The sequence below is a fragment of the Crinia signifera genome, chromosome 5 (assembly GCF_055691185.1).
Source record: "Crinia signifera chromosome 5, ASM5569118v1, whole genome shotgun sequence".
Lineage (NCBI taxonomy): Eukaryota > Metazoa > Chordata > Amphibia > Anura > Myobatrachidae > Crinia > Crinia signifera.
Genome location: NC_139221.1, coordinates 190,898,655 through 190,910,931, shown reverse-complemented (window position 1 = coordinate 190,910,931; position 12,277 = coordinate 190,898,655). Strand labels below are relative to the sequence as shown.

Genomic DNA, 12,277 nt, shown 5'->3' with positions numbered 1-12,277 from the left:
GGTTAAACGGCCACGATCGGCGAACTCGCCGCTCGTGGCCGTGAGAGCAGGTACCTGGCTGTAATATACAGCCATTACCTGCTCTCTTTCAAGCCAGCTCACTCCGTGAGCTGGCTTGATTCCCCCGCAACCGTCATATGACGTACATGTACGTCATATGTCGGGAAGGGGTTAATATGATACAGATACATAATTAAAAAAACAATTATCAGAATTGTGAGTCCTCTGACCAGTTTTTATATTGGTTCACCCACTCTTTTTTTTTCATCTTTATTAAACAGTTTATAAAAGATACACAACACTTAAACATACACATAAACATAGATTACATACATTACATACATACATATACAAATTGTACAGCAGACAATGTGCAATTATAGACTTAGCCACTATTCAGCTATTTGTTCTTAACACTATCAACCAGGATACAAATTGCTTATCAATCCTGTCTAGAGTAAAAAAGGGTTACCTAATATGCTTAAGCTGTGTACACATGGGGGCGATAGGGGCTGAAATCGCTGGAAATATGGTCGTTGGCGACCATATTGCCAGTGATTGGAGTGTGTAAAAAAGGGTTACCTAATATGCTTAAGCTGTGTACACATGGGGGCGATAGGGGCTGAAATCGCTGGAAATATGGTCGTTGGCGACCATATTGCCAGTGATTGGAGTGTGCCCCGGCGATAAATCGCTGGGTGTGCGCTCCCGTTTTCAGCCCCATCCTAATCACTGGTAGCAGGAGCTTGCTCCTGCGACCAGCTGATTACCTCTGCGGCTCCCCCGGCAGAGGTTCCTTTTCATCAGCGACCATCTCTGCTGAGCAATATATCTCCCCCATGTGTACGGGGCTTAAGTTCATTATTGTGTCAACATTCTTTTGCCCAGAATAGCTATCCCCTAACTACGATTATTTTTACTTTGCTATGCTTATGGGATTTCCCCATTTATTTAATTTACTAACCAAAGCAAATGAACAACAGGAAAGAAGTAAAGAAGAACAAAGTTTTTCTCCCCTTTCCTTCCTTTTCACCTTTATATGTATTTGTATACAGGGGGACTGGTAGAGAAAAGAAAAAAGGAAACCAAAAGAAAAAAGGAAGAAAGTGCATCCTACTTTCGATTATTTGTGACGTTAAGTTTTGTGAAGACAAATAAACATGAATAATATACAAGTGAATGACTCTACTTTGTCAATTATTTATCTATTTCATATAAGTGCTGAGTCCGTAAACGCATACTAAATTATTTTATTTGCTAATTATGACTGTGCTAGAAGATAGAAAAAAAATATTCTAACATCAAAACTTCACCTAATTATTAAAACTGTGGACACAAAAGTGCTTATTGCGATTTATAATATTTTGAATAATACCACTTCCCCCATATACCATAGAATTTATTAATTGATTTTATTGATAGGAACATATACTTCTCATGCTCCATAGTGCAGTTTACTAAACTAATCCAATCATAAATTCTAGAACGGGCAATCACCACTTTAGCTATAGCACAGAGATTAATCGCAAGCTGTCTGAGCTCTAAAGCTTGCAATTAATCTCTGTATATAGGCCAAACCCCAAGAATATACCCTAATGGTTGTAAGCATTTACTTGGAACCCCCATATTAATCGTCATTTTTCCTATTCCTTTCCAATATATTTGCAATTTTCTGCAATCCCATACGAGATGCCAGAAATTACAACCCAAGTCATTACATTTTGGACATCTATTGCAGTTATTTTGGAAAATTTACTCATCCTTTCAGGTGTTAAATAGGTTCTGTATAGAATATTTAATTGTATCTGTTGAATTCTAAGAGAACTAGTAGCTAGCCCAGGAGCCAGCAGAGCTGACCTCCAATTTTCTGTATTTACTTCTGAAATGTCACCAGTCTACTTTAGAATAAATCCCCCCAGTTCATCACTTTAAATATTTTCTAACAGATAAAATATAGTTTTGGGAAACGCGAATTCAGTTTGCAGTTTAGAAAAGGATTTCAAACCATTGTTTACATATATCTGTCCAATAGAGGTAATTCCATATTGTCCCTATATCTTACCCCCCTGTGTTCTATTTATTAAGATGGGGCAAGGACAATAAATGTGTATCAGGGTCCATTTCATCATACTCCATTTTCCTACAAACCCATTTCCATATATTTCTAAACTTGTTTAAGTATTGGATGATGTCTTTGGCTTCCATCCTTCATCAGAATTGCCTGTAGTAGGGAATGACCAGGAGACCGTCTATGAATAGATACTGTTTTATCAATATTCAGATAGAATTGATGTGAGTTTTTTTAATAATCTTTGATTTGCCATAATTTGAAGATGTTCCACCCACCCACCTTGTGCCGCCAGCCATTCTAGTCTTTATTGGTTCAGTTTTTTTCACACAGATATCTCTGCTCCATCTCTGTCATTTTACCTTCCAATAATAAGGCTGTTTCTCGACTTTTCCATTTTGCCATTGCAATTTTTTTCATCAAACTTCCTTTAAGGAATTCCTTAAAAGAGTCCCATACCACTGTAGGGTTAGCAGAGTCCATGTTATCCACAAAGAACTCATCAACCACAACACCCATTTCCTCTGTTACTGGGCCAACCATAATGGATGTAATCTCCAGTATCTAAAGCCCTCCCGAGAATCTGAATCTATTTGCATCAATACTGGTGATTGGTCTGAAATACCACATGGCTTATATTCTATCATTGAAATATTCTTTAAAAAGATTTTGGAAGAGAAAATCAGGTACTTGTGCTCACGATATTCAGTCGTATGGCATCTTATGCATTGTATCGCATGCCAAATACCCGCATGCGATGCGATTTTAAATTGTATAAGCACCCTAATGGGTTTTTTCAATGTTAAATGGCCCCCTATATGATTTTTAATTGTATAAGCACCCTAATGGGTGCTTATAGTGTTAAATGCACCCCCACTATCAACGCCAACCCGAAGCGTGGCGGTATGCATTCTCTGACCTTTTAATACCCCCACTATCCACGTCTGTATGGAGTTGATTGTATAGTGTTGCGAGCGTAGCGAGCCACCGAGCCCGAAGCGTGATGAGTGCCGCGAGCCCCGCGAGGGGACACATATTACTTTACATGTATTCCGCGTCCGCTCGCCACGCTTCGGGCTTGGTTGGCTCGCTCCGCTTGCCACACTATCTAAAATCAACTCCACGCCGACGTGGATGGTGGGGGTATGAAAAGGTCGGAGGACGCGTACCGCCGCCCCTCGCGGGCTTGCTGTGCTCGCCACACTTCTGGATGGCATTGATAGTGGGGATGTCATGGTGGTGCTTTTATAATTGTAAGCACCCATTACGGTGCTTATACAATTAATAATCTTATAAGGGGCCATTTAACATTGAAAGCACCCATTAGGGTGCTTATACAATTTAAAATCGTATACCATTGCGTTGTATGCCATTGTATGCCATATACAATGGTATACGATTTTAAATTGTATAACATCGGGTGCCATCGCGTCGCATCGCATACCATTGTAAGGCTTATGGTATACGATGCGATGGGCGCCGTGCCAGGAAACAAGTACAGAAAATCATATCAATTCTCAAAAAAGTATTGTGTGCAGGGGGGTAGCACGAGAATTGATTTACCTTTGGATGTCTCTCTCTCCATACATCCAACCAGCCAACTTCGGCTATGAATTCAGCTAGGCCACTCCTACTACTAACATATCACCCTTTATTATTCCACTTATCCATGCACGGATTCAGCACTGCGTTGAAATCACCCAAACATATAATAAAATTATCGGGGCATGCAGTTACGAAGCCTACCGCCTGTCTCAACACCTCAGAAGTAAAAGGGGGAGGGATATATACAGCTAAGATACAGTATCTAATTGAATTTTTCCCATCCAAAAATACAAACCTACCCCTAGGATCTATTTTTCTTGATAATTGTGGAAACACCTCTAGAGGATGAGGAAAACTGAGAATGGAGATACCTATCCAAGGTCGCCTTAGCGCCAATACTTTATCCCCACATAAGTGAGTCTCCTGAAGACATATTATATCGACCGCAAGGGCCTTGCATTGTTTGAGTACCAAAGAACGCTTAACTTTCTCATTTAACCCATGCACGTTCCATGTCAGGAACCCTACCATTTCCAAACATTTTCCATTTCTACCAGATATTCCTGCATTTCAGCTGAGGATTTCAATTTATGACCCAATTCTCTGGATATATAGTTACCATCGCCATGAGCCATATATCAATCTAGATCTGCCCTCATTTGCTTGTTACCTATACACCCTACATTCTCAATAGTATAATACCATGATTGTTTTCTCTTAAGCTCTACTATTGCACTAAGCTGCGTACTAAGTGTACAATACAGACAACTACAAATAACATATACCCCATGTCCCACTCCCACCCTGTTTAACCTACCTATTAGGCATACCTATTTCAATACCTCCCAACCAATTAACCCAATACAACAGTCCAATTTTCGCTAGGGGCAACTAACTGTCAGCCATGATAACATAGGCATGCCTGGCTCTCTGGCAACTCCATACTTTTATTTTTTTTTATTATTATTTTTCTCTTAGTCCCTCCCACCCCCACCTACTGTTATTTTAACTAGCTGCTACTTGTTTACTATTTGGAAGGTATTTATCAAGAGAGACCGCGGCTTCCCCTGGTGTAAAGCAAAACTTGGTCTTGTTAGTCACGACTCTCAGTATTGTGGGGTACAGCATGGAGTGTTTAATATTCAGATCTCTGAGTCTTGCTTTTATGTCTCTGTATCTAGCTCTCTCCTTTTGCACCTCATATGGGAGGTCAGGAAATACAGAAATTTTCTTGCCATTATTTCAAAGATCCCCATGTTTCTTGCTAATCTCAGTATGTTGTCCCAGTCTCTAAAGTGCAGTATCTTTACTATTAGAGTACTCGGAGGTCCCCCGAGATCTGGATGGGACCCGATGCCCCTTTCGATTGTAAAGAAGGGAGAGAGGGCCTCTTTCCCCAGGCTTTGTTTCAACCAATCTTCAATGAATTTTTCTGGCGAGCTCTCTTCCACCCTTTCTTCAAAGCCTACAAAGCGTATGTTGTTACGATGCATCCGCCCTTCTATATCAGATATTTTATTTTGCATCTCTGATAATTTACCAGCCATAGTTTTAACCAGCCAGAGTTTGCATAGGGCCTATAATGCCCTCTATGTCTTTAACCTCTGATACTCTTACTCACATTTTCTGTGCATCGTCTCGCAATAACATGATGTCTGACTGAACTTTGTTTATTTGTTTCGATATGCGAGTCTCACATGTATTTACCACGTCCAATACTTGTTGTAAGGTGACCTCTTTTTGTTGAGGGCCACTACCACCTTTTGTAGGAGTATTTTGTGGAGTAATTTCCCGTGAACAGCTCGCACTTTGTGCTTGTGTACGAGCATAGTACTCCAGCCTAGCCGCTGCTGTGTTCTGACCTGTTTTTCCCATAATTATACTCCTTTTTCTGCCGGGAATATTAACTCAAGACAGGGGATAATAGGTCACAACACCGACCTTTGCAATTGAAGACAGTACTTTAAGAGATATTGTGCTTTCTCTTTTTCCCCTGACAGAGGCTATAGTGCTCCGACTCAGTCAATCCTCACCCCCACGTGTAGTACCAGCTTGGTGACAGATTTATTTGCACAGCCTCACGTCTTCTGGATGTGGACCGTTTTCAAACAAAGTCTTACTATCACCAACAAAGTCTATTTTTACTGCAATTCACCACACACACTTATGATGTTGTTTAAATCATTTCATACCGATTGCAGAGATCCAGCTACCTTGGCTACCATATTAATAATGTTAGTGAATAGCATGGTTAAGTGACGGTATATATCAATTGATGAACTGATTATTACAGGCTCGAAACCTCCCACTTGTAACTCCTGAAGGAGAATGTGCTCCCAACATAGGCAGTCAATTATTCATAATACTGATTCACTATCGACGCTTGAGATATAATAAAGCAGTTGATCTATCTCAACAGAGGCAGCCCAGGTTTCTCTGAGAGGAGATAAATAATCAGTCCTTCTGCTGTTTAAGTGTGTGTGGTCTAACCAGCAGGAGTAGTATTAAATCAGACACATACCTTCCTTTGTCCCTCCAAGCACTATTTCCATTCAATTTATCTGCTGGGAAGCTGCGATGGAGACCTGTCACCCGGAGGGCTGGAGGTTTGTGGAGAAAGCCTGTCGCTGTGGCTGCCGCTTAAATGCAGTCAGGGTCCCTACTGCCAGTTTGGGAGAATAGCAGTATCCAAACAGGCCGGGGGTAGATGAAAGGCCCAGTATGCTGCTTCTCCGTCTGTCTCTCTGCCGAGGCAGCAGTATGGAGATCAATCCAGCAAGTGCAGCAAACACCTGTTCAACGCTGGCAGCATGTCACAGAGCACATAACGTGGTTTGTTCACCGCCGACAGAGCGTCACAGAGCCCAGGACGCGGCGGTTGGAAAATCGTCACTGGAGGCGGCAGTATCCTTGGCGGGCTTTCAATCACTCCTCCGTCTGCCCAACCTCCTTCCAGCACACGAGCAGCACCAGCCAGCCACAACGGCGCTAAAGGGTGCAGCCCTGTCCCTCCTCTGCAATCCTCCGTCCCACCACGAATCCAGAGAGCTGATGGATGGATCCAGCACAGCTGATGGATCACTGGCGGGCCGACAGGTTAGCAAACCCTCCGCCCAGTCTCATTAACAGGTGGGGAGTCAGCGTGGGAGGTTACCAGCCAAGCATGGAGTCGCCGGAGAGCTCAGTCCTCCTCCCTTACATGCACGCCGTATTGACCCCGCCCCCTGGGTCCCCATAATTTTTGAAACAGTCACCTCACCCACAATTTATACAAGATGTGTTAAGAGTTTTAAATACATCCTGCCAAACATTGCAATGAAACTAATCATTAACATAGCCATAAAGAGCCACCCTTTGCGAAGCCGCCAAGTGAGAGGGTGCCTGCGGGTGGCCTTTGCCTCCTAGCCCTTGGAGTCTCCTGCTGGTGATGGCTGCAGTGACTCCCGGGCTCCTCCCAGAAGGTAAAGTTGGTGTTGCTAAGGAGGAGGAGGAGGTTACTGGATCCAGTAAGTAGGCCAGGAGGTTGCCAGGACAGGAGGTGAGGGGGCCTGGAGCAAATGAGGCAGGGTGGTTAAGGTGGCAGGAAGCAGAAAGAAAAAGCTAGTGTTAACCTCCGCATTGAAAAGTTGGCGGCCAATACATATGAAAATGTGGTAAAAACCCAGAAATGGGAGTTTTACTGCAGATTTTCTTTACTACATTACTTCCATTGTGTTAGTGTAAAAAATGTTATGTTTCACACACCATGTTACATTGCAGCATTATTTCCCCTCCCCTGGGGATGGGGGTTGTGAAACTCCTGTAACCACTAATCTCCATATAGTAAATCCCCCACACCCCAGTGTTCATTAATCCTCCTGTAGAAATAGCCCCCTACCATTAACATTTCTTCTCATCAAATCAAAACCCTCTGACATCTGCCTTATTTATTGCCCTGCATCTTGCTGATACTGCTTCTTTTATAGGTGTATGGGTTCATGTTGTAATCCACCTTCTTTCCCTTTCAGTTATTAGTAAAAAATTCTGATTTTGTGCCAAATGGTTTGAGGAGAACAGAGGGGACTATTCAGAAAAATAATTTTGTAGTTAGAAAAGTCTCCATTCAGTGCATCCCTTCTAGTAATAATAATAGTAATAATAATAATAATAATAATAATAATAATAATAATAATAATAATAATAATAATAAGTTAAACTAACTAGCACTTACTTTTGTTCCCTTCTGACCAGGAAGTCCAATAAACCCCTCATTTCCAGGTGTTCCAGGTAACCCCTGTAAAAATGTAGGAAAGGGATAATAGTTGTTGCTTTCCTGGCCATGCATAGAGGTATAATCCAAAATACACAGGATGCTCATGTCTAATAGATACATTTGTATGACAAACAGCTTATGATGTACCACGCCCTGTAAAAAAAGATGAGGCTTTACCCCAAGAATCATTGCCCACTTAATGCAAATACAATTGTTACTTGTCATTTTGCATAGTAAGTACCATGAATACAAGTACAGAAAAGGAAATGCTATCATATTGGAAAAAATTAAATGAGAGAAAAAATATCAGAAGTATTTTATTGCTTTCAAAAGGCAGATTTACAGTAACCATGCAAAATGCATGGTTCTTCCCACTGAATGTGTATTAGATAGATTTCTGCTTTATGCAACTACTGAAACAAGCATTGATTGAAAATACTTCCATCCAAAGATTACTGCCAGAATGTACAGTACTTTACTATTTACTAGGCTACATGCACTCGCATGCGGACGAAGGGAAGAGAAATCATTAGATGGTCATCAACCAACAAATGATTTACATAGGAACATGGTAATTGAGGTTGAAAAAAAAAACTTCAGTGCATCGAGTCCATCCTATTTATCTAGTCTATGTCATGACTCAACTAAGTCATAACTATATGATTCCATTTATGTCCAATAATTTATCCACTTTTAGTGTATACTCACTGTTACCACATTTTCTGGCAGAGTTCCATAACTTAACTGCTCTTATGGTGAAGAAACCCCTAAATTCCATATGGAATTGATCCTTCTTGAGCCTCAATGCATGCCTTCATATCCTAAGTACAGTCTTGTTACTGAATAAGTATTCTCCTAGTTCCTTATGATTTCCAGTCCTGTATTGGAACAGCCAGGATAGCCTATCTTTATATCCTAGTGGCTCAAGAGCCCTTATTAGTTTAGTTGCCGTTCTCTGAACCCGTTCCAGTTAATTTTTGTATTATTTAAGGTGAGGTGCCCAGAACTTAACACAGTAAGTGTGGCATCACCAACGATTTATAAAATGAACTTAACACAGTAAGTGTGGCATCACCAACGATTTATAAAATGGCACCATCACACTGGCATCTCTCGAGTCCATTCCCCTTTTAATGCATGCCAGGATCCTGTTTGCTTTTGCTGCAGCACTTGAGCAGTGTGTCATCTATGATTTATTATTATTTATATACAGTTTCTTATATAGCGCATACATATTCCGCAGCTCTTTACAGAGGATATTTGAACATTCACATCAGTGTCTGCCCCAGTGGAGCTTACAATCAATATTCCCTACCACATGTACATGCATACACAGACATTATAGGGTTAATTTTGTTGGGAGCCAATTAACCTACCAGTATATTTTTGTATTGTGGGAGGAAACCGGAGTGCCCGGGGGAAACCCACGCAAGTACGGGGAGAATATACAAACTCCCTTGGTGGGAATCAAACCCATGACCTCAGTGCTGTGAGGCAGTAATGCTAACCATTACACCATCCATACTGCCCCACACCATCCGTACTGCCCCCTAATGACCCCTAAATCCTTTTCCAATGCAAAATTAATTTAAACTTATACCTAGCATGTTAATTTTTGCTTCCATAATCAATTACTTTGCATTCATCTACATTAAATCACATCTTCCACCTATCTGCCCACTTTTCTAATTTATTTAAGTCATTTTACAGTTCTTCCACATCCCCTCCTGAGTTAATTTCCTTACTCAGTTTTGTGTCATCTGCAAACATTGTAATTTTACTTTCTAGGCCCTCACCTATATTGTATATGAATATATAAATAGTGACCAATAGTGATCCTTGTGGGACCTTTCCCAAGCTGGAATGTGGACCATTTACCACTACTCTCTGTTCACGATTCTATAACTAATTTTTTATCCATGTACAGATTTTATTCCCTACCCCTAGGTTACCAAGTTTTATTAACAGCCTTTTATGTGGCACTGTGTCAAATCCCTTTGCAAAATCAAGAAGAATTGCATCCACCGATTTCCCGAAGTCCACATACCTGCTGACTTCTTCATAGAAACTAATGAAGTTTGTCTGGCATGATCTATTTTTAATGAATACATGTTGAGCCTTACTTATAACCTTGTTGTACTCTAAAAAATCTTGGATGCTATCTCATTATATCCCGTATAATATTTTTCCCACAATGGATTTTAGGCTGACCGGTCTATACTTTGCATGATTTGTTACTACCCTTTTTCAATATTGGCACTACATTTGCTATACGCCAATCCCTCGTAAACACTGATGCAAAAAATTAATTTAATATTCGGTACTTATGTATTATCTGGGCTCCCATGTTAAATGCACCCCATTTTTTCATACCCCTACTATCCAACTACGCATGGAGTTGATTTTATATAGTGTGGCGAGCACAGCGAGCCACCGTGCCCGAAGCGTGGCGAGGGGACGCGGTCTCATAAGAAAAACGGGAGCCCAGATATTACATAAGTACCGAATATTCTGCTTTTTCCTCTTCCTTGCTTGTTTTTTAATGGGCCAATATTCTCTTTCCTTAGTCGTTTCCCATTTATATTACTGTAGAGTTTTTTGGATTTGATTTGCTATCTGAGGCTAATTTCCTTTTAGTATCTAATTTAGCCAATTTGATCATGTTCTTACACTTCTTGTTACATTCCTTTTTTTGGAGAAAAATTGTTTATTTGTTATTTTTTTAAACACATATCAACATACATGAAATGGGTGCAGCAATGATTACAGGAGGATATGTATTATTATGGCATTGACAGTAATATGCTTAACGAAAAATAAAAAATAACACAGAAACATCGTTGAATGGAGTAATCATTTGTAAGAATGCTATGGTATTTGCGAGGTATGACTCCTGAGTATTCCAAGCATTAAGTTATAGTTGGAGGTGTGGGGGCTCTAGTTGGAGGAGAGCGGGGGATGAGAGTGAGTAAGGAGGAATGAGGGAGTTAGGACAGAGGGGAAAGATAGTGAAAGGAAAAGTGTGGTTAAAGAAAACGGGTAAAGAGTCAGTTATCTGAAGATTTAGGGGTCCAGAGGAGCTGCCGACGGTCAATAGGGCAGTGTCGTGGATTTGGAGGCATTACAGGGTAGTCAACGGGGCTTCGGCTTGGAAGTGGGTTGTCCAAGGTAACCATATTTTGACAAAGTTGAGGGAGGTATCATGCAAGATAGAGGTATTTTTTTCAATTTTATAGGTAGCCCAGGTAGAGTTGATGGCAGCAGCTATGGATGGAGGTGAGGGGGATTTCCAATGTGCAGCAATGAGGCATTTCACCGCTCCTAGGATATGATTTATTAGTTTTTGAGTTGGTGGTGGGGTTTTAGGTAGTGGTCTAAGTAATAAAGAGTAAAACGGAGATGGGGGCATTTGAGTTCCCGTGACTTGTTTGATCAGCTTGTGGACCTCCTTCCAGAAAGTTTGAATGGAAGGGCAGGACCACCAAACATGCAGTAAAGCTCCCCTTTGGCCACACATTCTCCAACAAGAGTCGGGGGATGTGGGGTAGATAGTGTGCAGTCTGGTAGGGACCATGTACCATTGGAATTAAATTTTATATGCATTTTGCTTGATTCGGACCGATATGGAGCTCTTTGCTACAGCCATCCTAATTTTAGACCAAGTAGCTGGACTTAAGGTTTCTCCCGTTTCTCTTTCCCAGGCTAATTCATGGGCCTCTTTTTGCGGCTGATTATGAGATAAGAGTATTTGATATATGGTAGATATGACCTTTTTGGTTAGGTGAGCATTTCTGCAAAGAGATTCAAATGTTGAGCGAGAAAGGGAAGGGGCTGGTCGAGGGAGAGAGTTATAGAAGTGGCGAAGTTGGAGGTATTGATAGAATACATGGTTTGGGAGGGAAAATCTGGATTGCAGTGAAGCGAAATCAGGGAATGTTGATAGGGGAGCAATGTCTAGTGGGAAAAGAACATTGTGTCGGGTCCAGGACTGGAAGGACTTGTAATCCATCCCGGGGGTAAAAGTTGGGTTATTCCAAATAGGGATCAGTAGGGGGTGGAGTGAACATAGTTTGTAGGTCTTAGTGCTAAGGTCCCAAATGCGTAATGTATGTCGGGTAGTGGGGAGAAGAGATGCGGAGGGGGGGCGATCTGTAGGGGGAATCCACAGCAGATTATACAGAGAGTAGTTCGCTATGCTGTAAGATTCAATTGATGTCCAAACCCTCTGTGTTGGAGGAGCATGCCAGAGAATGCTCGGGGCCAGGTGTACAGCACGGTAATATTTGATTAAATCCGGGAGTCCAAGCCCGCCCGAGGTGTGGTGGTTTTGAAGTAGTCTTAACCTAACTCTGGGCTTTTTCCCGGCCCAAATGAATTTGTTTATATCCCCCTGGAGTTGTTTTAGGGATTTG

At 41.4% G+C, this 12,277-nt stretch overlaps 1 protein-coding gene across 7 annotated transcripts in view; it reads right to left on the bottom strand.

The window, feature by feature from the left end:
* COL15A1 (collagen type XV alpha 1 chain) overlaps nt 1-12,277 on the bottom strand; it is a 537,229-nt gene that overhangs the window by 222,050 nt on the left and 302,902 nt on the right. For all 7 annotated transcript variants that reach the window (XM_083188349.1, XM_083188345.1, XM_083188346.1 and 4 more), the window contains one exon: nt 7,824-7,886. In XM_083188349.1, coding sequence (XP_083044475.1) covers nt 7,824-7,886 — 63 coding nt within the window. The remainder of the gene's footprint in view (nt 1-7,823; nt 7,887-12,277) is intronic.